Genomic DNA, 25,550 nt, shown 5'->3' on the forward strand with positions numbered 1-25,550 from the left:
AGCAGAATATAACTTTACCCCTGGTTTTGCTTCTTAAAAAAAACCCCACAACTTGTAATTAAATTTGACTCCACCTACTCTGACCAACACTGAATAGTAGAACATGAATCAGGCTCCATTAGGAGTGGATGACGTTTTAAAAGGATAGCACCTGTTTAACTTCCTGTAAATACCATGTTTTTATGACTGTAATCTGAATTTCCACATTGCCATCTCAGCTAAGGAGGTGGTTTTGATCCAAATTACTTCAGTGGGCTACTAAGAAAAACTAGAAAGAGACGGAGCCTCACACCTCCCATAGACCTTGCTTATAGTTCAGTTTTAAGAACCCATAGCTGATTTTCCTCAATTTTAAGTATTTTTGTTCTGTGATGTCATAACATGTGTGTCCTCAACTGAAATGTAATCCTGCAGGAGAAATGTCACTGAAGTGAGCTCATACAAGAATTATACAGGCAGATTAACTTTCACACCTCTTCTGCTGGAATGCCCACAATGCTGCTCCAAAAGCTGGAGTATTCAAATAGTTACAAGATGTTGTGTATCCTTACATGGCAGTGTTGACCATCAAAATCAAACTAAAAGCAGCATCAACCTTCTACCTACAACTAAGCAGACAGTTCACAGGCCAATGGTTATTTTAAAATATTTGTTGCATTAAAATTTACATACCATATTGGGTTTTTTAAATAAAGACTGACAGTTCTAGATGACCACTCTCAACCTGCCTCCTAAAACCAGGTTTTCAGATGGGTTTAAACCTGATTTCCAATCTAATCTCATGACTCAGAGTATAATTAATTCAATAAGCAATCAATTGCCTTGAGCAGCTATATTAAAGTTTTCCCCATATGCTATCAGGTAAAAAAGATTTGTTTTACAAATGCAAGGTAAAGGTAACTTCTTGAGTTTGGTCAAGACTCCTTCCTCCCCTGCACTCATTCTGCACTGGTCTGACTCTGCTGTTTTCATTTTACAGAGATGTAGTTGTGTTTTATGTCCCTTGCTTAAGTGTAAGTTGCTAGTCACTTAGAACAACCATGAAGTATTGCTTAAACTGTTCACAAAATGAGAGGACTACCTCTTAATCATATTTGCTCTATGAATACAAAGTGTGTTTGGCTGGAAACTCAAACACTTGCTAATAAAAGGCTAATGACTTTGCAGAACAAGTTAAGATGCTGTAAATTTCTGTAAGACAACAGCAGCAGATAGAGATTTCTTAATTTTATAAACATTTCTGTTAAATGGTGGCTCCCAGGGTAGAAGGATAAAGAAAATAAAATGCTAAGCCAAATTATTTCCTTAATCACAAGTGTGATACAGCAATGACATTCAAAGGGAGCAAGTGAATGGAGAAAGGCACATTTTGGTTTTGATGAGAAAGCAGCTGTCAGACTTCAACTACAGTGGTGTAACTAAAAGAAATCTCAGGTTAGAAGAGTGTATTTGAAACCAATTATTGCCCTTGCATTTCCATAAAATCACAGGACTAAATTAGGCTTCTGTATTATTTTATTTCCCTCTTAAAGTATAGCATTGAAGTCCTGCACACATATAAATATCCTTACAGTTTCTTACACATTTTCTATCCATCATTACTTAAAGTGCCCAACTGTGAACATTAAAAATAAAAACATTACTGTTAGAGTGGCTACACTTATAGAAGGACTGGTATTCTGACAACGCAGGCCACTGATTTTACAAAAATCACCTGCAAAAGAATACATCCTAAACAACACGCATCAATACTAACCCTGAAGTAGTTGCCTTTTTTTCGCTCAGCTGATCTAAAAGTGATTAATATACAGGGTTTGTTTTGAAACGTGTCTTTTACATAGTGTAAGAGTAAAGGATAAATGCATTACTTTCTTTCTAACTCCCTCCTTCCCCCACAAAGTGTTTACTGTGTCCCAAGCTGCTATGTTGATTAAAAACCAATTGAAAAGAGCTCTGGAAATGCATGCAACTTAAAACTCACTTAACCACACTTTAAGTTATAAAGTCTGAGAGATTTTAATTTCAGCATGGGGCTACGGTTCAGTTGGATTATTAGATGTGTTTGTCGTGGTGGTGAGATTGGTAAACACCTCTTCCTTAGTTTCAGGCTGATGTCTTTCCATTTTGGTTTCCTCTTTAGCATCTTTATTAGTGGTATCTCCCTTGCTCTTGACTACCACAGGTTCAATCTCCATGATCTCCTGTGGTGGCTTAGGCTCTGGCAAATTTGGCTGAAGTCCATCAACCTGAACTGGTTCTGGGACATCTTCTGCTTTCTGTTCAAGTCTTTCCAAAATGTTCTGGACCTTCCTTACACCATCTCTCCTGGCCTGGCGCACATCCGCGCGGCCCTCAGGGTCCACTGAGTCTAGGGCTAGCAACTCTTTGGTCAAATACTCTTCAATCATCAAGTATTTTTTGTCAGTTTTCTTGCCTTCAAAAGAGTCGACTGCCTGCTCGAGCATTTGTACTTTCTCCAGAATTGCCTCCACTTTCAAAACACCAGGATGCTTTTGAGGTTCTCCTGTTTCCATTGTCTTCAGTGTCGCTGCTTCTTCAGGCGGAGGCTTTTCCTGTGGGGGAACAATCTTAGCTGGGCAGGGAACCTTTTTATCAGCTTTCTCGGCCGTGGCTGGAGGCTTCTGGGGTGGCAGTTTAGTATCTGGTTCTTGGTGGGTGACCTGAATTGGGATATATGGTGATGGCGCCTCATTTGCAGGTGGTGGGACTGCCTTGTTTTCAGGTTTGATTTCAGGAGGTGGGGATGGTCTTGGTGGCTCTTGAGGTGGGACTTGCTGCTGAGAAACCTGGTGAGCAAGGCAAATGTGTGGTGAGATATAACGAACAATGCTCCTTATTTCCTTCTAAAGAACAAGTAACCTAACAACCAGTTCTCTGTACTTCTAGAAGTGCAATTTTCACACATACCAGATGATTATTCTTTCCTGTGCATTGCTGAATTGTACTGGTTTAAAATAAAAACCACTGAGCTGAAGAGTTCAGTTATTGTTTTCAAGCTATTGCAGATTACAAGCACTCGACTCTCAAAGACATTGAACTTCAACCCACCAAATCCTACCCATGCTCACTAAAATCAGCCCTACAAGCAGTTTTACAAGAGAGGAACTCAGAGCAAAACCCTCACCGATCCAAGTCAGTAAGATTTGTTGCAGCTCACTGCAGCACAGTCAAGATTTCATCCGTAGTGTGTCACTAACTGAGAGCTGGTGTGTCTGGAAAAGCTCACTACTTTGCTGAGTTTAATCGCATTTTGGGCCATTCTCATCCCCTTCCTGTTTTCAGGACATTTATTTTTTTCACTAGCGCTTATTTTTACTGTTTTTACCTTTAGAGCATTTACATGCAGAGGCTACTAAGTCAATCTTACTACACTGTAGCAGTTAGAGACAAACCCTGGGATTACCACAGATCTAAGTCATCAAATCAGAAATCTCTTGATATTGAGATTAGTTTTGAAATCTTACCAGCTAACTGGAATTAATGACATCTGTATTTTCCTTTCCCTGCCACCCCTTCACTTATTTCTACACATATACAGTGATCTGTATATATAACATATATATATATAACATATATATATAAAATATATATATATACTATAACAATGGTACTGGGATCCAGCTCTCACGGATTTAGATGGCTGAAGCAAAATACCTACATTTCTATTTAAACCAAATACTGGCCTGCACTGACAATCTGTTACTGCTTTACCCATTAAATCTAAAATTTGATTAGGGACCTCAAATTCTCACCCGTCAAAATAAATTAGCACTATAACCTAGAATATACCATTAAATCTGAAGGCTTCATTGTTTTGTCCTAGCACTTGTTTTCACAAATATTAATTTAATTCTGCTCCTGTCATTTTCAGTGCGAAATCTCTCCAGAGAGGAAATCAAAGCTCACAGTTATCAAGTTCCCAGTAGCCTTTAACTGTAGTTTTATTAAGAATTTTACAATGGAAGAAACATTCAATGACCAGTATGTTCTATCAGTAAGTTCTTCATGTAGGAAGAATAAAAAGCTCCAAAACTAGATTTTGCTGATCCTCTTTCTCCATAACTAAAACTACTTTGTGCATCTGATGCTATCCTAAATGGTTCTGAGACATCAATGAGGTGTATTTACATAGATGCCACAAATCCCACAGACCTGATTTTCTTCTCACAAACACAATGCAACATCAGTGACCTCAGTGTAATTACACTTAATTATACTCTGACAGGAGGAAAATCAAATTGTGTGTTAAATCATATTTCAGGGATCCAATGACTCCACAATCCTGATAGGTGGAAAGGCAGCTTGATGCTAGTAAATTACGTCAGTATCTCCCAATTTGTTTAAATACAGAAATGGAGACGGCTCTGCATGCTTTCACGTTAGCATGAGCCAAGTTTTCAGCACTAGCCACACGGCACAAAATCCCTGGCAGGTCATTCCCTTCCCCATTCTACATACCTGGGGTCTGTCCACAACCGTCTGCACCCTGATGGGAGCCGGGGGCTGGATCTGGGTGGTGACTCTGGCCGGTGAACTTTCACGGCTCGACGAGCCCCTCTGAGCCACTCTGAACGGGGACTGCGCTCGCATGGGCTTGGGCTCCCGCTCATCCGGCTGGATTTTGTGAAACACTGGCTGGTGGGCTTGGTATTCGCTCTGCTGGGCCGGGTAGTGTGTTTTCTGTGCCTGATGGTAGACTTGCGTTGGTTGCCGCTGGATGTTTTCGTGGATCACGGGAATTGGAATATAACCACGAGGAAGCTGATGGCTTCCTGCATTGGGTCTGCCGGAGGACTGGGGGGAAACTGTTGGAGAATCAGAAGCTCCAGGAGATTGAGGCTGCCACGAAAACAAAACCCATTATTAAACGTTAACAGTTTTGTGCTCACAGTACTTTTCCATTTCCAAAGAGAAAAAGAGGAGATGGTCATAGAAACTGAGCTCATGTTTCCAGCAAAGGATCCACTTCCTTGTTTTTTTGGCCAAGGGCCTCACCAGACAAACCACAGAAGTTGTGAGAGAGCATCATTATAACAAGTAGAAACTTGAGCTACAGCATTCCCAGCCCTCAAATGAGCAGGGAGTGGATGCCCAGTCAGAATGTTTGCTGCTTTTGCATGGCTGTTCCTGTCTAAACCTGTTAAATTTGAGGCAAACTAAAGTTAAGCAAACAAATTATATGCTGGACACAAAAACAACCCCCTAACAGAGGCACACAACATTTAGACTTCTGATCCGGGTCACACTAACAGATATTGGCTTTTTTAAAAGCATGGAATTGGTAGCAGGCTATGGCAATGCACGTAGGGCTAATGCCCCCTTTTACCCTCCTAAGACCTTCCAGCACCTCAGCCCCTTGTCACCAGCACTGAGAGCTGCACCAGCTTGGACCTGGTTGTGGGGCTGCAGTTTGGGGAAAGGCAGATTATCTGCTCATAGCTCCCTCCCTCCTCCTGCTATGCCAATCCATCCCCTCACCGACTTTGCACCAACTCCAGCAGTTATCAGGCTATTCTCTCACCAGTTTCACTAAGTAAGAGGAAAAAAAAAACCCAACAAATCCATCAGGAAATAATTACACAGCTCAGTGAAAAGTCAGGTCAGACTGGAGCAGGACAGCTCCGCCAGAGGCAAGAGAAGTGCAAGCAAGGAAGGGGAACAAGACTCCTCCTTTTGGTGCTGGTGAACTGCTCAGCTGCCCACAAAAAAGCAACTTCAAATAAATAAATGCTGGTACCCATCACTGCCACTACTGATGGCCTTGTCAACAGGGCGTTTAAAGGCACAATCGGGCTCTGGTCAGTTGATTCCCACACCGTGCTGCCTGAGTTTGTAACAGCAAGTTCTGAGGTCCTCAGTAGTTATCCCAGAGGACTTCAGTGGGAGGCACAGAAAACATACTCCTGAAAGCACTCTGTGTACAAAATAAAGTGTATTCCCAACTGTACAGTGTTGGAGAAGTAAAAGCTGAGCCTCTTGTCCTGGCACTGCATTGTTAGTCCAGTCATCTCAGAAACCTGCTAACAGAATTTTAATTACATTGCTCAGACTCCAAACAGGTTTCAGAGCCACCACTGCAGAATTACAGACCTGGTGATGTATTTTCAGCTTGGTGAAGGCTGAATTTCCTGCTCATCTTTGATTAAAAATGAAGTTGATATTTCCATATTTACAAGAATAGCAGTTCTGCTAATTGTCTAGAAACAGGCAAACCAAATTCCTACATTTTGAGACACAAAGCAAGTAGGGTGACTATTTTTTTTTAAAGCTCATAGTTTGGAAGTATTTTAACATGCCACTGAATGACAAAAATACTTTACAATTCAATTTTAAAGCTGTGTATATGTGAATCTATACACTTATAACAACCGAAGTATTCAACTGGAAAGCAAAGATCACAGCAATACAACTTCTAAGCCAGCCTGGGTTCTTAGCTAACTGACCACTTTTATTTTTTTTCTCTCCCACTTTGTTCTCTTCAGCTTCTGACTCACAGTGCAGAACACAGGAGGCTTGTCTGTATCCTCTGCTTGTGGGGGAACCAGCACAAACCCCAACAACCCAGCCCTGCTGCAGGACCTGCACGACTCGGGGGCTCCTCTTTTTGCCAAAGCCATTTACACGCATTTGTTTCTGCAGAATCACTCCCTAATGAAAGCAAGCGATGCTAGAAAAACATTACATATTTATGCTGCCATGACTGTGCACTTTCGCATTTTCATACTCTGGAAGTATTGGGGAAAATGTAATCCTGTGGCAAGTGTGGCTTTTCTGAAGGATGAACTACCCGTGTGACATTCGAGTCACAAATGCTGCAAAGACCACACCCCAGCAACACTGACAAGTTACCTCGGGTCCGTGTGTGGCCGGTGCTGTGGCTGCTGCAGCTGCCGTTGTCTGTCCGCATTGTTTATCTGGTTGAGAAGCCTCCGCCGGTCCCCTTGGAGGGGACTCGGGGCCGGCATAGCCCCCTCTTAGAGGTGGCTGCGCCTGCACCGTGGGGGGCACAGCTTCTGTCTTGTATCGCTGCGGAGCAGCAAAGCACGGGTGCTGCTGTCTGCCATCGATGCCCTCGTGGATGACGGGGATGGGGATGTAGCCAGCCCGGAGCTTGGGGTATCCCACGTTTCCTTCTCTTGCTGCCGGCTGCTTGGGAGACGGACCATTTGCTGATGACTGGCCTTCCTAGGAGTTAAAAACACCACATAGCACTTGCTGGTAACTCGACTCAATGCATTTAATAAGAAAAAACTGCCCTGAAGGTCTGTCCTAAGAGCAGTATCAGCTTGTGTACAAGTTCAGACCCTCCTGGGTCCACACAGGGCAGCTAACAGCAGGAGCTAACAGCCCAGATCTGCAGGCAAGAGAAAAGAGGAAGCTTAATGATCTGCTTATTCTCATAAATGCCAGTTTAGGCTTTAAAATACCTAATTACAACAGGATTTCCTATTGAGCACCTGTTACTCGTATTTAGCCACCAGCCCGGCCCCTTCAGACGGGGCTCTTCCAATTCAAACAAGCGTCCATCAGACCAGAGGCATTTCCTCAGCACCTCTCAGAACCCACCCACCCCGTGCTACAGATAACATCTAAAAAGATGCTTTCGAGGAAGCCTAATCTCATCAGAAGCACAATGGTTGTTGATATTGTTCATCCCACTGGCTCTTGAAAGAGTGACTGATGCTGTATACTGAAGAATATATTCACTTTCAGCTAGGGGAGGATCTGGCTCAGTAAATATTGAGAGAGAGGGGAGGGCAAGACAGCATAGCACAATGAAAAGGAAAACGCTGAAAAGCAAGATAAAAGAAATCTCTGTGTTGTCTGGACAATGTCAAAGCTCTGGCAAGGGTGGAAGCAGTTTGTACTAAGAGCCCTCACAAGTGCTCTAGTAAGTTCTTCCTGCATCGGTCATTCTATTTTGAGGCCCTACGAGGGCCAAGTTCCAGATGTATCTCTAAGTCAGATCATATAACAAGCACCTCTGTCATTCAGAGGGTAATGTCATTATTCAGTAAGAGGAGAATTTAATAAGGGGACATATGGTGCAAGTGTTGGAAAACCTATTTTTAAAAGAGGTGTTTAAGCTGCAAAAATATTTCATGTCGCTTCTGTACACATTAATATTCTAATTCATCAAGAATTAACTATTTTACCAACCAGATTTTGAGTGTTCTTCCTATATGAAAGTATCCCCTCAAAAAGTAATTTCTCAGAATTCCTGTAAGCAATGAAACTGCAGAGAATAAAGGCTATTATTTAGGTAAGTTAATAAAATAATATGTACTGAAAGGAACAAGTTCAGAGTCAGAGCCCTGATGTTCCATTTCCTTTTACTCCTTAAAAAAAAACCCTCCACAAAGGAAAAATTCTGAAAGAAGCACAGAGGAGAGAGAGCCAGGCTTATAAAGTCTGCACAGAGCAGTAATTTGAAGTTGGCATTTCCAGTTGCAGAACAAGGATGATCTCACGCCAAGGTCTGCACTGGGATCTGCCGCCGACAGACGAGTCATTTTAAACTCACCCTACCAGGAAAGCACATTCCTCTGCTCAACACAGGCTGTCTAGGGGCTCCAGGAGCCCGAGGACCAACAAGCGTTGGCCAGTTCACCTTCTACCGGCACAGCCCTGAACGCGCAGCTCTGCCGGCAGCCATCCCTCAGGGACCCGGAGGGACGTCCAGTTACGCCAGCGAACTGCGTCTGCTGGAAAATAAATTCGAGGTGCGCTCAGCTAGCAACAATGCGAGGCCGCGTCGGAGCCAAATGTCTGCCGGGCAAGCGGAGCCGCGCGGGCTGCCGGGCGGGGAGGGAAACTGATGATTCGACAGTCGGAAGAAGCACCTTGCCGCTCGGCGCTGACTCCGGGCATTTCTGCGCCCGGCGCGCACCAGCTGCTCGGCACAGTCTCCCTGACCGAGGGAGCGGGTGTAACCCGAGAGTTCGCAGCAAGCCACCCCACCTCAGGCACGGCTCCCACCGCTATAAAAAGGAGATTCAGTCACTTCCAGCACTGCCAGACCCGCTGCAGGAAGGGTCGGCGCTGGGAAGGGTTTAGGAGCTGGGTGGGCCAGCAGCACCTACAGATGCCCTGACACGAGATGGCTCCTCAGCCATGGGTGCTCCACTCCACTCCCCCTGGGTATGCAACCGATCTGCAAGGAGGCTGGAGCACAGAGGGGGTTGGTCTCTTCTCCCAAGTAGCAAGTTACAGGACAAGAGGAAACGGCCTCAAGTTGCGCCAGGGGAGGTTTGGATTGGATATTAGGAAAAAATTCTTCCCGGAAAGGGTTGTCAGGCAGTGGCACAGGCTGCCCAGCGCAGTGGGAGTCACCATCCCTGGAGGGGTTTAAAAGACCTTTAGACAAAGCTCTTAGGGACATGGGTTAGTGCTAGAGTCAGGTTAGGTTATAGTTGGACTCTATGATCCTGAGGGTCTCTTCCAGCTGAAATGATTCTATGATTCTATGCCCTAAGGGATTAGTTGCCAGCTCCTCTCTCTCAGCATTTTAGGGCTCTGCAATGTTTTGAACTGCTCCACTTGGGGATAAAGCCCTTCGACCTTCTGGAGGAATCCACAGCAATAAATCCTTGCCAAGGCTTCAATACGGACAGTGTCCCAGTGCCCCACGTTCCATGAGCCCCTTCCTAGGAGTCTGACCACAGGCTTCCCCTCCCTTGTCTTCATTTTCAGACCCTTGAGGCTGCCCTTGGTTTGAACCATCTTAGCAACCTGAGAAATCTGCCTCTGCATTTTAAGTCCTGGGAAGAAATACAAAAATAACAGCCCAAAAGCAGAAAAAAATCAGGTTGGACTGCTTTTTCAAGCAATTTAGTTTATATCTGAAATGAAACTTTTGGCAAGTTTAATACTCTATTTTTTTAATGGAAACACTAGCCCCTCTTTAAGAGCCACAGCACAAACTACACTCTCATAATTTGTCATATATTCTCACAGCTTCAGAAAACCTACGCTGCTCCTGCAGAAAGTTAGCATTTCAAGCTGGTTCTTTGCACCAGGGGTTTTTTTACCCTGTATTCAGGTCTGATAACCACAGAGGACTTGTGCATGTGTGTGTCTCTTACCAGTGCAGTCATACTGGTGCAGCCCTCAGCAGAAGAGCAAATGCAATGTCCCCTTTTTTTTCCCACCACCAGTAGCTCTGAGGCAGAGATGAGATTTAGGAAAGGTGCTCCCACAACTGCCCTTCCTGATCCACATTGTTCTCTTCAACACTTAATTCACATTGAACTCTATCAACAGTTTCTGACGTTTGCTAGTCCTATGTCCATCGACACGCACAAGGTGTGCAAGGGAGACCTGTGTTTCCAGCCTGGACAAACAGGTTCTGGAAGACTTCAGGAGAAGCGCAGGTGTGCCTGGGGACACGGGCAAGGAGAGAGGAATGGAATCGAGCTCTGAAAAAAAATCTGTCCTAACGCTACGGAGAAGATTCATGGATTCCTTCTGAACATTTTCATTCCTAAATTTCACCAGATAGCCAGCCAAGAGACCAAAAATATCTATTGTTTTTACTTGCCTTCTATCAAATACGGTTCTTGCTCATTATGTTAACAAACATCTTATCTGAAAAAGCCCAGAGTTCACATTTAACACAAATCTGCACAAAGAGATACAACCAATAATTGAATTACAAGCCTTAGTCCATCACCCTTCCCAGTTTAAGTATAAAAAACAGGAACCCAACTCGGATTTTTGCTTTAAAAAAAAATTAAGTCCATTTCTCCTGCCCTCATCCATGGAAACAAGAAGTCCTTTGACACTAAAATGGACAGTAATTATACGCGACAGAATATTGATTAATTTTCCCATAAGTAGCATTGATAATCAGCACTGCAGGAAACCCGGCTGTGATCACGCATTTTATATTTAAGAGACAGAATCCCTAAAAGGAAGAGGAGTACAAAAAGGCAAAAAAAACCCCTGGAGCAGCTTGGAAGTTTCAACAACAGTCCTGGCCTACACACTTCAGGTGGCCTGAACCAACACCAGAAACTCAGACCAAATCCACCCTCTCAGTAGGTGCCAAGCAAGGATAAAGTGTCATCGTCACCAGTCAAACAAGAGGAAAAAAAAAAAGCCTCACTTTGTTTTGGACAAGCTGCGAGTGGGACAGCGGAGCCGTGCTGGGAGATCTGCTCAGGAGGAATGACAGCGCTCCCACCTCTGGGGACGAGGACACGCGTTTCTGTTGTGAGGCCATCACCACGATAAATAAAGGTGCAGCCAGCACAAGTTGTGCAACTGGAAAAAAACACTTCATAGCCCCCACATCCTACTTTTGGCTTCCCCTGGGAAGGGCATGGTCAGGAGTGATGCTAAAATCCTCAGACTTACTCAGATTTTAAATGAGTTCTGACACTGAGTGCCAATGGAGTAATAATCTTTAAAAAGTGACAGCAAAATGCAGCCTTGCGAAGAAATTCACAGCCGTAGCATCTGTCTGGAGCGGACAACGGCGTAACTCCCAATGTGTCCCAGTGACTGCTCAAGTGTTATTCCAGACCGAAACACAGAAACCTGCAAATTCAGTCACTGCTGGTACCAGCGAATTGCCACTGAAGTCATCCAGATGGCTGTACCAATAGAATTAAATTTGTCAAAATATTCTGTATGCACACTAGATTACTTGAATAGTTGTATCGAACTTGGAATCTCCCTTTTGAGACTGGTTGCATAATACATTTTTCATTCCTCTTATACTGAAATGGTTTATGGAAAAAGGTAAAAAGCAAGTTTTGCTGCCATCACATTCTTGCATTTTTCTTGACCTGTACTGATATTATTTGTAGTACAGTGAACTGGGTTCTCTAAAGCATGTATGTGTAATATTATACACACATGTAGCACCTCTGTAGCTCTCGCAGAGCAGCAGTGTCAATATTAAAATGATACTTGTTTTGTAAGTATTATCTAGCAAAGGAACACAAATATTAAGAGCATTACCAAAAGATTAAATATCTCTCTCCGTACACAAATAGAAGGTCTACTGACTTCAGTATGGTTCTGAACTTTTAAGCTGCTGCTGTAAAGAGTATCACACAAAGATAAGTATTCTGGTTGCTCAAGTGACTGAGAAAATGCCAGTATCTGACAAAAGCTGACTAGAGAGCACGCTTCGCACTATTTCAAGCCTGGATCCTATATATTTAAGAAGAAAGGAGTAGTATGATTCTGTTCTGTCACAACAGAATACAAGATAACTAAAAGGAGTGATTGAAATACAGCTAAGTTTTCTTTGCACATGAATCTATTTTTCATCAGAAACTGGCACGAATAACCAAAAATCAGTAGTACCTAATATTCAAATCTAAGAATGGTGTAAAAATTCTGATTAAAAAAACAAACAACATTTTATGGCATGGAAAGGCAAAACGTTCACCATTAGAACTGGATTCCATATCCACTCGTATTTTTCTTTTGCCCAGACTTTTTTTTTTTTCCTTTTCTATTGCAGTAACTAGATAAATCAATACACAGGCCTTGCTACCAATAGAAGTCAGCATATGCAAGTATTTCTACAAAGTTTCTCAACAGTGCTTTGAGTTTAACCATATTAATAGCACAACATTACCATGAAGTAGGTTTCATGCATATACAAGAGAGAAGGTGGAGAGTGAGTTGCTCTCAGGGCTTCCTACCACTGTGCTCCAGCCACTGAAGGTTTTTACATTCTCACTCTTTTACTCACAATTTGCACTTAAATATACAGACTGAGCACATAGGCATTTGAGCAAGATATCATTAGCTAATGACTGAAGGAAACCGTGAATAAGCTCAGTCGCATGAGTTGTGTCAGTGGAACTTCATGTCCGTCACATCATGCAACCCATTTATATGCCAAGCTGTGTTTGGTGTTTTACGTTTTGAATGCTGAGTTTTATTTCCTAACACACATGTGTAGGCAAATAGGCCTTTTGTTCTCTCTTATAATTACCACGTTGTATTATACAAATATTACATTAAGGTATGCTCTGATGGAGCGCAATGATGTCATCAGAACAAACACTATGAGAAACTGAAGGAGAAATCTAATACTCAACTTTCCAGAATGGAGAGCCGTACTGGAGCAAACATGTTGGTTATCTTCCAGACTAATCTTGTTTCAGGAACTAAAACTGTTCTTTTTATCACTAAGATGATTCTTTCTTAAGCTCAAATGCTTTGGCGCAGACATGAAGACACTTGTCCCTTATGCCCGCAAATGGAAGTTGATGCACACACAGAAAGCCTCTGATGGGCCAAACTGAACATGTTCAGAGAAAGCAGCGACTCCTACAAAAAACAGAATGCTCTTAGGAGAGAGCTGGTATCACCACCCGTCCTGTCAGCTTTAATGGACGGCATTAGAGAAAAGCCCTTCGGAGTGCTAACAGAAATCTCCTTGACAAGGGTGATGAGTGACAAACGTTATTCAGTTATATCTGTTCACTGCCTGCTTACCTAAGAACCAGGTGGTCAACGTGTTGCTTTCCTGCTCTTAGCTAGAAATTTGAAACACAGAAGAAAGCACAAACCTCAGGAATTAGCAAAACAACGCCCCCCATAAAAAGGAGAATAGGTAGCTAACAACTGAAGAGTCAACTGTGAATTCTGCAAGTTGTAGTCAGGGTCTACATTTTCATCTGAACTTCACGTTGCACACAGCAGTCTTCTGAGTTCATTTCCTTAACCAGCAATTTTCCAACACTATAAACACACTTGCTACACTGCACCCTCTATCAATTCTAAGGCTTTGCCATCAGCCATAATAATGTACTTTTGCGCTCCCTGACCTACTGGGCGATGTTAGACAAGTCACTTCACCACCCCACGTCTCATTTTCCTGCCCGTAAAACCGAGAAGGAAAAAATAAACAGAATCAAACCAATAGGTTCTGCAGCATATTTGAAGATACAGCATTTTTGTCTGTAATTAAATAATGTAATTTGTGCGAACAAGCCATTTCTTCTGTTTTATATCTAACTTGGCATGAAGAGGGGGCATAGCCACCACAGAAAAAGTGGAGACAGAGCTCACCTAGAGTGATACTGTCTAAATACCCTGAAGTGCATTGGATCGTTACCTGTCTTATCACAGCTCAAGTGGGAACAATTCTATTTTTGCCATGTGGTTATGGGAAAGTCCTGCCTGTGTATAAGTTGTAGGTGTTAAAAATGTGATTCCTGGCTAAGAATGCTGCCACCTGGCACAAGTATTCTTCCTCCTTTAGATAAGAGGTGCGCTGTGTCAGGAGGGTCACAGAACCATGGAAGACCTTCCTTGCTTTTCCTCTTGCATGACTGCCCAGACACTGCCATGTTATTACCAGTATCATGTCTCTGCGTTCTTTTTCTTATTTCTAATTTGATCCACCCCTTGTTTTCAGATGAATTGATATCCCATAAATTAACTCCCTGATTACTATGTTCTATCAAGGTGGGGGCTTTAAATACCTACACAAAGCAGCTTCAGGGGATCTGGACAAAGCCAGTACATAACCCTCCAAAAATCCCCTACTGGTATTTTACATCATAGGCATTTTATATACAGTACCTTTATAAACTAGTAACTAACTTGTTAAGGGACAATCGAACTGTACACCTGGCAGAATGCACTTAATGTAAAATACACGGCAGGTAAAAGATACTTAAGTTGTTCTCTAGTCTTGCATTCCCTTCCACGGATGTGAACCACTGCAAAAGACACAGAGTTTCAGAGAGATCGTATCGAACTTTCAATGCAATTTCTAATTTGGTTTACCAAGAATTTTTCAGTCAACCTGAACGTGAGAAGTCAGTGCTCGAAAATAAGTTCACTGCTAAAGGGATGGGAATCGAGTGACTCAAGACTTATTTGGGGAAGCAGAGAGAAAAGAGATGCAACAGTCATGAAGTAACTAACAGGAAGGGTGAGGATGGAAGCTGAGGTGCCATTAGTTGTTCCCCAAATACCACCAAAGCCATCAGTACCAGGGTAAGACGGCTGCTTCTTCCTTTTTTTAGACCAAATATATCACTTTTATGACTGCTCCTAGACTTCGTGGCTGGCTGGTACAGCTTTTATGTCAAACCTAAGGCATTAGCGAGCTATCGATCATTGTGATATTAGTTCAGGGAAGCTCAGCACAGTCAATTCCTTTCGTCTATTTTTAGTTGCAGTATTTCCCATTGGGTTTACTGCACGTGGAAACAACATACGGAGGGGGCATCAATATACACTTACACAAGCCTTGTTTCTGTTTTCTTCTTTAAATGTAATCTATTTTATCAACGCTTCGGGGAATACCAAGTAAATAATTTAACACTGTAAGAGAGTCGTACAGAAAGTATGCCAAGCGTATGTCAACACATGAAAACCAAAAAACATCGCTAGTAAACACTTTTTTTATGGAAGTATGCATAAGCATGCTTCATTATATTGATTGTACCTTGAACTTTGATTGATTTACTATCAACAAATTAAACACTTGAAAAAAATCATTAGGCTACCAAGAGGTTTTGATGGTTTCATTAATGTTTTTCAGTTATCTGCAAAGTCATGGCGTGTTTCTCACTGGAGCACAGCAAGACTTTTTGTTGTTCTTTCTCGGGAAGGTCTTCCTAGCCCAGCCTTATACTGCAGTGATTTCAAACAAGTAACAGAGCTAAACATGCAGAGGAAGGACACACATCCTTCATGTGGGTAGAATAAAGGCCAGGCTGAATAACAGAAAGCCACCGAGTTGATCTAAAATCTAAACCACAAAGTTAAATGCAAAATCAAGGTCTGGTTCCTTCAATTTAAAATGGCTCTGTCATGGTTAAAATTTTAAAAGAGCCATTTCTTATTTTACCTGATGATACATCTGGTACAGCTCACTGCAGTCAGCATAGTCTGTTTGTTGTCCACTTACTGTGTAATATCTCATTTTGTTGTCTAGGTCTCTTCAAAAAGGAACAGATATTCAAAGAGAATATTGATAGGTATATTGTAAAGGTTACGTAAAGACCATCATAGAAGGGATCAAAAAAATCATTAGTTTCACAGGCCAAATTCAATGAAAGCAAGGCAGCAATGAAGTCAGGACAAGTTTGTTCTTTGTATAATCATCCTTGGAAAGATGCATTAAGTCTGACACGCGCAGTCAGCTTTTGCAGTTCTCAGATCACTCCTAAAACCCGCAAGTTCTCATTTGAGCTAGACCAAGAATGAGGGAAATCAGAAAGCTGTTCATATCTAGTCCCCCTTTCTGCCTACATCTGTCATTTTGTCCTTCCTACCTGTTTAGGTTAAAAAAAAAAAAAAAAAGTCCAGTGCCTTCAAGAATCACTGCTAGATTTGAAATTCAATGTCAGTAGGCAATCCGTCTTCTTCGGCATCATTTAACCAAAAAATATTATTTTAAAAATACTCTTCCTTGCGTCTGATCCTGAGATTCTTTTGATAAATAGTACCTGTCCATGGGAAATACACTGGCACTTAAACAATTTCAGAAGCTGTCTATTAACTCCAGCAGATATTCTAAAAGCAAGGCTCTGACAATTGACTGTATCAGATCACAGTAACTTCTATCTCCATAAACTGGAGGGTTTTTTCATTGAGCAACATCTGACTGGAACTCCCCAAAATCCCGTTTTCCATTTTCAGCTCTGAAAGCATTTTCCTCTCTCTCAATGAGGGATCCCAAAGTATGCGCACATTCCTGCTGATAGCGAGCAGCAACACTTTTTCCCATTTGGAAAAAAGTGCGTCCCACAAAAGCCACTCAAAAGCAGGTGCAACTTTCTCCATCTGCAATAACCCTTCCCAGTTGGCAGAAGAGGAGGCACTTTGCATTACCACAGATTTCACATCAGATAGGGCCGAAAATTTGTTTTGTTTCAGGCACTCACTCAGGCAGAGAACTGATCCATCCGAGTACTTCAGACTGTTTTCACACAATTATCAAAAGCAGCTTTAATGTGACTTTCCTGTCAAATGGGTTCAAGTGGCATTTCCATAACAAAAGCCTTTGAGTAAACAGCCCACTTTCTTTCTCAAGTATGTTTTATGGTTATGAAAAAAATCCTAATTTTTTTTTGCCAAAACAACCACTGTTAACAGGTGCTTCATTATACCAGGAAGGTGGTGCCTCCAAAACGGAGTTAGAAAGCACTTTTTCTTCCTATGCCAGTCTCAATATTCACGTTATCAAGTTACATTTTTCTAAGACCTCTTTGTATCGACTAGAATCATGTCGTTTATTTTTAGATCAAATTAAATAGCCCTTGAAAAGTTGAAAAGGGGGTGAAAGGCTACGTTTTGTCAATTATGATTCATTAAAACACTTTGTGAACGCAGCTCCAGCGGGTTACGGGATTTGGTTGCGGTGCCATAGAAAAGAACGTCCCTTTCAACACCCGGCTGCTCCCACACCGAGCCCTCAGTCACGGCCCGCACTCACCAACACGGCAATTACTATTTTAAGCAACATTAAGTTCTTAAAATAATAACACTTACTGAGTGCTTTGATCCTCACGTTTTATGTAAGGCTACGGGAGAAAATTTGCAGCGAGTATGTCGCGGATACATCGAGAAGACAGCAAGTACGCCGAGGATACTCGGAGAAGACAGCAGGTATCTCCCAACCGGTGTAATTTTTTATATGTTTAGCACACGGTTTGGGGCGGGTGCTGCTCAAAGCGGCGCCCAGCAGCGATTCGCTTGCAGGCCCCGAGCGCGGAGAGGCGGGCACTGCCCGGGCAGGGGGAGCCGCGGGCTCCCGGGTCCGCGTCCCGTTCCCCCCGCCGGCTCCCGGGTCCGCGTCCCGTTCTCACGGGTCCGCGTCCCGTTCCCCCGGGTCCGCGTCCCGTTCTCACGGGTCCGCGTCCCGTTCTCCCCGCCGGCTCCCGGGTCCGCGTCCCGTTCCCCCGGGCCCGCGTCCCCCCCTCTCCGCGGCAGGCGGCTCCGGGCCCCCTGCCAGCCGCCCCCGCCTCTCCCGGCGCCGGCCCCGGCGGGCACCCCAGGCCAAGCCCAGCCGCTCCGCCGGCCCGGCACGGAGCGATGCTGCTCGCATGAAAACCCCGCGAGAACCCTTTCCCGCACCAGACAACTTGTACTTCAGCTCAAGTTTCCAGCACTTTCTGCCTACGCTGGGAAAACAGCACCGCGGGTCAACGGGCTGAACTCCCCCAAACCGAGAGAGTTTGACCTGAAAGGGCCATTCCTGAGGGCCCCGACAAAATCACAACCGCGCTCCCCTCCGCGCCTCTCCTTCCATGGACATATTTGGACTAAGATAGGGCTTTTCTCTGAGCATGCTTGAGAACAAAACCAGACCAGACAGCTACTGAGATAGTTTGTGACCAGGGAAAAAAAAAAAAAAAGAAAAAGAAAAATAAATGAAAGCAAAACTTTCTAAGTAGAAGTCCAAGTTGGGTTTCTTGTTTTTTAAGGGCACTCATTGTTTGGGCTGCTCACAGCTGCAAAATAAATCAAGGTTCGCGTCTTCCCTGGCAGGCCGGGTGGACTTAACCAACTTTAAATAAACATTACAGGGCCGAGGTATCAAATGATTTAATGCACAAAAAAGGGACTGCAGTGCGTCAGAGACAAAAGGCAGCTCCTGCCCTCACTGCATTGCCATCCGCTGGGGGCAGCGCCCGTTCCCCCCCTCCCAAACCCGGGCCGCCCCCCGTCCGGCGCGCCCCTCGGGGCCGGGACGCGGAGCCGGGACGCTCCCGCCCGCCGTACCTGCGGCGCCGCTGCCCGCACCCGCGGGTCGCTCCAGGTGGTGGTGCGGCTGTTGTGATCCACGAAGAAGGGCCAGCCCGTCTGCGGGTCGATCTTGATCTCCCAGCCGGGGGGCAGCGGCTCGGCGCTGCCCTCCATCTGCGGCGGCGGCGGGGAGTGCGCGGCGGCGCTCATGGCGGGCCGGGACCGGGACCGGGACCGGACCGTGCGCTGTTCCCAATGGCGGGCGGGGGCGCCGGGCCGCCGGCTTTATCCGCCGCGGGGCGGGGGGGCGGAGGCGCGGGGCTGGAAGTGTCTGGAAACGGCGGCGCTGGGGGCGGCGGCGGAGGAGGGACGAGGGACCGGAGGGGAGGGACGCGGAGGAGGAGGGACGCGGAGGAGCTGGCCGGGCTGGAAACTTCTGGTTGTCTCCAGCACGGCTCGGTTGGCCGGCGGCTTACCGGACACGTCTCCCCGGGGCCGGGTGGTGCCACCCCAAACGCGGGCGGCCCCGGTTCCCTTTGCCCGAGCGGGCAGCGCAGTCGCTCTGCAGGGCGGCTCAGCGGGAACACGCGTAGGAAAGTACATGTACGGCACAGAGCTGCTTTGCTGCCGTGCCCAGTGCCTGCTGCAGCTCCGGGGCTGGCACCTCATACCCTGCGTGGTGGGCAATCGGTGTCCGTGGAGAATCCACAGCCCTCCCGCACGCTGACTGTGTCCTTTGGTGGGGACACGGTCACCTCTTAATCCCTTCCTGCTGCCCCGTGTAGCGAGCAAAAGCACAAAGCTCCTCCCCAAGAGCTCCTTGCTCCGTGACTGGTAATTCGAAGTTATTATGAATAAATAGCAAAAATAATGTTTCTTCCCAAAGAAGGGTGCGGGCAGGTGGTGTTCTTCAGATTCAACTGCTTCGGACGTTCTCCTCTGTTAGTGGATAGGTGTCTGTTTCACTTAAAAACGCACCTAAAGGCAAAGAATGTGAGCTTTAAAATCATCTTTCTCCACGGGTGCTGTGTCAGCGTGTTATGCACTCAGTGTGTTTAGTTTGAGGTAACTACTTCACCATTACACCACCCGTGGTCATCTGACAGTCACACGAACAGCCACAGATGCCGATTGATAGTTACTTTAAGTAGAAGACTGAATGCACAGTGTCCTTCAAGAGCAGACAGTACCTGCTGCAAAGCTGTTTGCTTCACGGAATTAAAGGTGTGCATTTCTCGGAGAGAGATGCTCATTACCAAAGCATCTCTTTAACTTCAGAAGAACCTGCCTGTTCACACCCTGGAGACAGTCAGGATCTCCTCCTGCTCCGAGCAGGGTCAAAGATCTCTTGATGCTGCTTGATGCTGATAGTCATTCATCTTTTGACAAAGTGGGGGGGTTTTATCAGGCGCATCAGTACCTAATAATTGCTCAAACTCGCTCCTTCATTCCTCCAGCTTTTCCATCCTGCACATCCCTTGCCTTCAGGACCACACTGTGGTCCATCACAGACCCGGTTTGCTGTCCTCGTGGTTGTGTGCCTTTGACTCATAAGTATTGTAAACAAATTTTTTTGTTTTTTTCGCAGAGCATTTACTTTCATATGTCTGTATTATCACCACTACTGACTTATCTGTTTCCTACAGCAACAAGTCCCATACCTTGTGTATCTCACAATCAGTCTTGTGGTGCCCGTCCCTGGTCATATCTCCTACCTCTCATGCTCCCGCCATGACATAAAACCTCTGCTCAGCCTCACTAATGTCAGCAGTTGCCTCAAAACATGTAACATCAGAGATTTATTCTGCTTCCAATCTGTAGACATCTACAGAGGAATTTCACTCTTGTAACAGAAAGGCATGCTTAGACCATATGTTCTCTGTAGCATATGCCAGAGTCTTTGCCAAATCAACAAAAGCAGCTGATTCAGACACAGGAGACATGGGTGTTAAAAGGTCTTGCAGGAAAATTACTCTTGTAAGTCGAGGAAGTGATACAGATGGGGTTTGTAGCTGATAGAATGTAAACAGAGACATGAAGGACAGGGTTTCTTTGTTTTGTTGCAGCTGGCAGCTAACCATATACTCAGCGAAAGTAATGAATAAGGTCAGCAAGTAGGTAAAAAAATAATAAAAGGAAAATTCAAAGGGTTATCTAACAGGCTTAAATTAAATATTTTTTGCGAGGGCACGCCCTGCTGAGAAACGGAGGAGATTATGTTTCACAGAAATTAGCATGGATGAGGGGTTCAGGACTCACTTGAGCTCCTGCAGGAGAGAAGCCCATGGGTGGACAAGCGTCCAGCTGGAGACAGAGCAGTCTGGGCTCAGGAGAAGCATTTTAGAGATTGGATTTAGTTGGCTGGACCTCATGCTTTTTCTGTTAATTAAATTGTCCTCCCTGACAGGTAGGTTTTAGCCTGGTTTCTTGTGAAGATGAAGGGACTCCCTGCTCGGTAGGTTACATGTGATCAGTGATTCACTTTTTGTTCTCTGGTGCTGTGCTGTCGCTGGGCCATAACTGCAGCCCTGACGCAATATGGCTTCTAGTTTATATTGTCATTAGTCATAGTTCAGATCAGGATGATTTATGGAAATGTTCATGTAATGAATGCTGCCAAGCAAAAATCTTGGATTCAGGAAAATTTGTTATTAAGATAAGTATGTTTCTGTAGTGTCTGGCTAATCTCAGTTGAGTCTCCAGGCTCAAGGTATCAGAAGGGGAAAAAGTCAAGAAGCATTTGCCATTTTTTTTTTCTTCATATAGGTGCAAACACAGCACTCCTGACTTCTCCAGCTCTCCAGGTGCATATCTGCACAGTGCTTTGCATACCCAGGAGTACCAGGCTAAGCGTTTGCTCCAGGGTGTTGCAATACAACTAGAAACTGTGTAACTGTAGTTACTCAGAGCTAATAAACTCTACAGGCTCTTCACATGTTTCTTTGTCTTGTTAATGGGCTGATTCTAGGTAAACCGGCTAGAAAATTATTAGGCTTGTATGCACAATCGGATTTCCAAGGAATAACTCGGGACCCCAAATCAAAGCAAAAAGCCATTTGTTCCCCAAGCCATCAATTGTATCATTGCTCAATTTTGACCTTACTTAGAACTGCAGAGAGAATAGGCCTCAGCTGCTGAGTTACCCAGTGGTCTGTGGTGACTGGAGTCGTTGGGTTCGGCTGCTTTCCCAGCACTTTGTGCAGTTGCACACCCCGCTCCATGAGATCCGAGCTGTCAGTAGTGCAGCTCATGGCTCTTGAGCACCTTTTGTGCCCACTGTGAGCAGAGCCCTCACCTTCTCCTTGGTGAGTGATTTTCTTCCGGATATATCCTCGAGTGAGCCCTTGCCCACTCCGGGCAAGCGATTATTTCTTCTGGGTACCCTTGAGTGAAACAGGCCTCTTCTTTTTGTGAGTGATGGCGTGCAGGTTGTACATCGTTCTTTTGTGGTCGTACAGTAATAATATCCCCAGCTGGTACATTGAACCTGCAGTTTATAAATGGTGCCAGAGTGCTGAATAATTTTGGATAAACCGCATTTCTAGTTGGTTTCTCTGCCAAACAGTTCTGGCTAGAATAACATCTGTTTGGAGCTTATCACATTGATTCCTGGGTTGCCTCCATGACAAACCTCAGGAGAGTGTATTAGCTAGACGGACCACCCTGGGGAGTCACTGCATGCCGCCACATCTTGGTGGATGGACCAGTGAATGTCTGCAGAGATGATCTGCTCCATCTACTGCTCACAGGAGGACTGTGGTGACAGATGTGCCCGAGATGGTGGGGCATGTTTGTGTGGACTGTCCTGCTGCAGAGAGCTCGCTCCCAGCTCTAGTTTGGGTTATTGGAAGCAGCACCCTTCTAACAATCTAATATATTTGTTTTATAAACAAGTAGATATCTCTGGTGTGTCAGGAAACAACATGTCTTGCAGTAAGCTCTAAATTGGCTTTCTACCTCCTGCATAATGGTGGCAATTTAGCAGATCACCTGAACAGAAAGGGCACTGTTAATTAGGACTGTGAGCTGAGGTGTTTGTTCTAGATCAGGTATTGCAGAAAACTGTTATCGATGAACCTGTGGGTAAGTGTTGCATATGGCACGTGTCTAGTGCTGTATTTCTAAGCAGGCATCAGTCCAAGTTCTCTGCTGGATGCATTTCAGATTGAGTCATATGAAAGCTCTGTTAATAAATGCAGCAAGCACACAGAGTTTCTCAATCTTCAGGTTTGAGAGATGTGATGAATCGACCAGCATGACTTCCGTCGCCTGATGTTTCATCCAAATCCAAAGTATCAATACTGAGTAGCTCAGAACTTCACTGGTTGCATTTTGAATATCCTACTCCAGGTGTACAAATCATTACAGCTAAAAGCAAAAAAACTCTCAACTACAGATTCTCTGCTAACCATAACCAGAGAAGTAGAGATGTTTGGCTTCATAGTTTGTTCAGAATTGTGGAGTTATTTGTATAAACAGTGTAAAAAAAGACTCACTGATACAACTGGGCCCCATATTTCAGAAAATTAAAGATGCAAAGTGATTGATAGCCTTGTACTAATCTGACATGCCACAGACTGCCTTTGACTTGATTTTCAGTGTTTGTTTGGTACAGAATTTCGTGTAACTGCCAGTGAAGTAGATCAACATCCATCCACAAATGGTATCATCTCGCGCTGACTGCCGTACTGGTGCAGACATTGTATGGTTCATAGAGCTTGATCATATCATCTGCTTGTTGGAGTTACAGTGATAGCATGCAAATTGTTTGACAGAGAAATATAGTTCCTATGAACTTCAATAGAAAATGCAAAATGTTAATGAGAAAATAGAGGGCTATGTGTACTGCCAAAATGGAAAAAAACTTTTTAAACATACCTGTTGCAATCACAGTGCAATTATGCTAAACCTGACTGTCCACAAAGCACATAGTCCCATTTCCAAATTTCAGATTTTTTGAACACAAAAAAGACTCCAAAAGCTAATTCCAGTACATTATTTTTTTCCTTTTGTCTTTTTATTTCCACCTGGAATGCAACCTGTCTGAAATCAAGGAGTGAATCTGGCTGTAAACGCAGCGAAACCAGCTTCCATTTCCGTGACCCGTATGCAGAGAAAGCAAAATTCGATCCAGAACATGGGCAGCAGAAGACAACTTGGATTTTTAGAGACCCGCATTTTCCTAATGTGTTGTGAATGGTGCGTGTAAGCTAAATTAATATCTACAAAATACAAAATAGGGATTGTTGGTTGACCATTCTCAGTACAGCAGAAGCCCAAGGAGACAGCTCGTTGGTGCAAGAGGTGCCTGGGTCTGCCCAGGGAGCAGGATGACCTTGCCTTACCACCTTAGAAATCAGGAGAATGGATTAGAGGCAATATCAAGACAGCTTTTTTAATCGCTGCAGGGGTCATTCATCATCCATCAGCATTTACAGGCCTCCACCTAGTGGGTAAACTGCTCAAGGCTGCCGTGACCCAAGTGTACCTCGGGACACCTGAATTACTTTTTCAAGGTTTACTAGCAAATCTCAGTCCAAAAAGAACCATTTCCAGCGCTGAGTGTGCCCAATAGCAGGCATAGTGCAGAGGCTGGGAAAAACAACTGAAAAGGGAACTTGAAAACCCTCTTTCATGAGTAAATTGATACTTTGATAAGCAGTAGCAGAATATGGCACATGTGGAGGCAGAAGTATTTCTCCAGTTTCTGTGGGCACTGCAGCTGATTTAATTATATCGGTGCTCTATCCCTAATCATCCCTTCAAAATATTTTTATTCCTTTGAATCGAAGAAGCAGATGCGCAGCTGATAGCATCTCTGCCTCTCTCCCTGGTGCACTGGAGCCTCAAAGGAGGCAGCAGACTATGAGGGAAAGAGAAATACATGCGTGTCCCTCGGTCTCTGCTCCTTCTGGGTCTCCTTCCTGGAGCAGCCTCTGCCTGGGAATTTGGCTTTGGAAGCGCTTGCATTTCCTCGCCATATAAAGAGCTCCCTGGGCCTATGCCAGGAATGCAGCCCCTCCACTTCTAGGAGTGGATCTGGCTGCTCAAGGCTGCCTCACTGATAAGAGCGGTTGAGAAGAGCTGGAAGAAGCGTTAGTGCCTCCCCCTCCTTCCTCCGAGCCCTCGCTCCAGGCCCCCACCAAAGCCACACCGCGGCTGCACTGCCATTATGACTATTTACCTACGTAGCAAATCCATCATTCAGGCATTTGACACTTGTATCAGCAGGATAAGCAGATGTGAGGTGGAGAGTTTCTGGACAGTGTTACTAATTGCATCATCTATCCGATCATTTATACATCTACTCAATGCCGCAAACAAGTGAGCAGGCAAAACAAACTCCTGGGCGGAACAGAACATACACGTTATTTTGATGGAGAACCTTGTCTGTGCTGAGCTTTGAACTAGCCGAGAAGTCAGGACAAATCTTCACTTGCACAATAACCTTCAGAAGATGAAATTCTGTACAAAAGCATGCTTATAGGTGTACTCATGAAAAAGTGAGTTTTGTCATGGTGTATTTTCAGAGAGACTTCAGCAGTGAGGAAATCCAAACAGAAAATCTTAGTCTGCATACACTTGAAAAAACCAAAACATTCAGAGGAGGCACTTATAAAATTCTCCTGATCAGAGGAGTGAATCCTACTCATTATAATATTTCTCCTCCAATTTCCTTGCTAATGAAGTTGAGCAAACATCCCATCTCCAGCAGTGGCTCTGACTCACCTTCACATGTGAATTTGGATAGGACGGCTCAGTGATTTCTGCTTATACCTGTCAGCTTTGTCTCTTGCAGCATCCTACCCCTGCTACAGGGACACAGAATGAAACATCCCCGCTACGCTGCA

The 25,550-nt window shown here is 44.5% G+C and overlaps 1 protein-coding gene across 1 annotated transcript; it reads right to left on the minus strand.

Moving 5' to 3' along the window:
* Positions 1-1,497: 1,497 nt before the first annotated feature.
* Positions 1,498-18,976, minus strand: BAG3 (BAG cochaperone 3). The gene is made up of 4 exons (XM_065638932.1): positions 18,736-18,976; positions 6,871-7,206; positions 4,480-4,860; positions 1,498-2,807 (listed from the first exon to the last, which is right to left on the minus strand). Exons 1-4 carry the CDS (start codon positions 18,907-18,909, stop codon positions 2,034-2,036), a joined length of 1,665 nt encoding a protein of 554 aa, XP_065495004.1. The 5' UTR covers positions 18,910-18,976; the 3' UTR covers positions 1,498-2,033.
* Positions 18,977-25,550: the final 6,574 nt, after the last annotated feature.

Source organism: Caloenas nicobarica, chromosome 7 (assembly GCF_036013445.1).
Source record: "Caloenas nicobarica isolate bCalNic1 chromosome 7, bCalNic1.hap1, whole genome shotgun sequence".
In the NCBI taxonomy this organism is placed as follows: domain Eukaryota; kingdom Metazoa; phylum Chordata; class Aves; order Columbiformes; family Columbidae; genus Caloenas; species Caloenas nicobarica.

Excerpts from the sequence above, each read along its gene's own strand:
- BAG3 (XM_065638932.1), bottom strand. The coding sequence starts at position 18,909 with ATGAGCGCCGCCGCGCACTCCCCGCCGCCGCCGCAGATGGAGGGCAGC. Across the intron at positions 7,207-18,735 it reads TGCGGGCAGCGGCGCCGCAG|GAAGGCCAGTCATCAGCAAA; the intron begins GTACGGCGGGCG and ends TTTAACTCCTAG. Across the intron at positions 2,808-4,479 it reads CGGTTGTGGACAGACCCCAG|GTTTCTCAGCAGCAAGTCCC; the intron begins GTATGTAGAATG and ends CTTGCTCACCAG.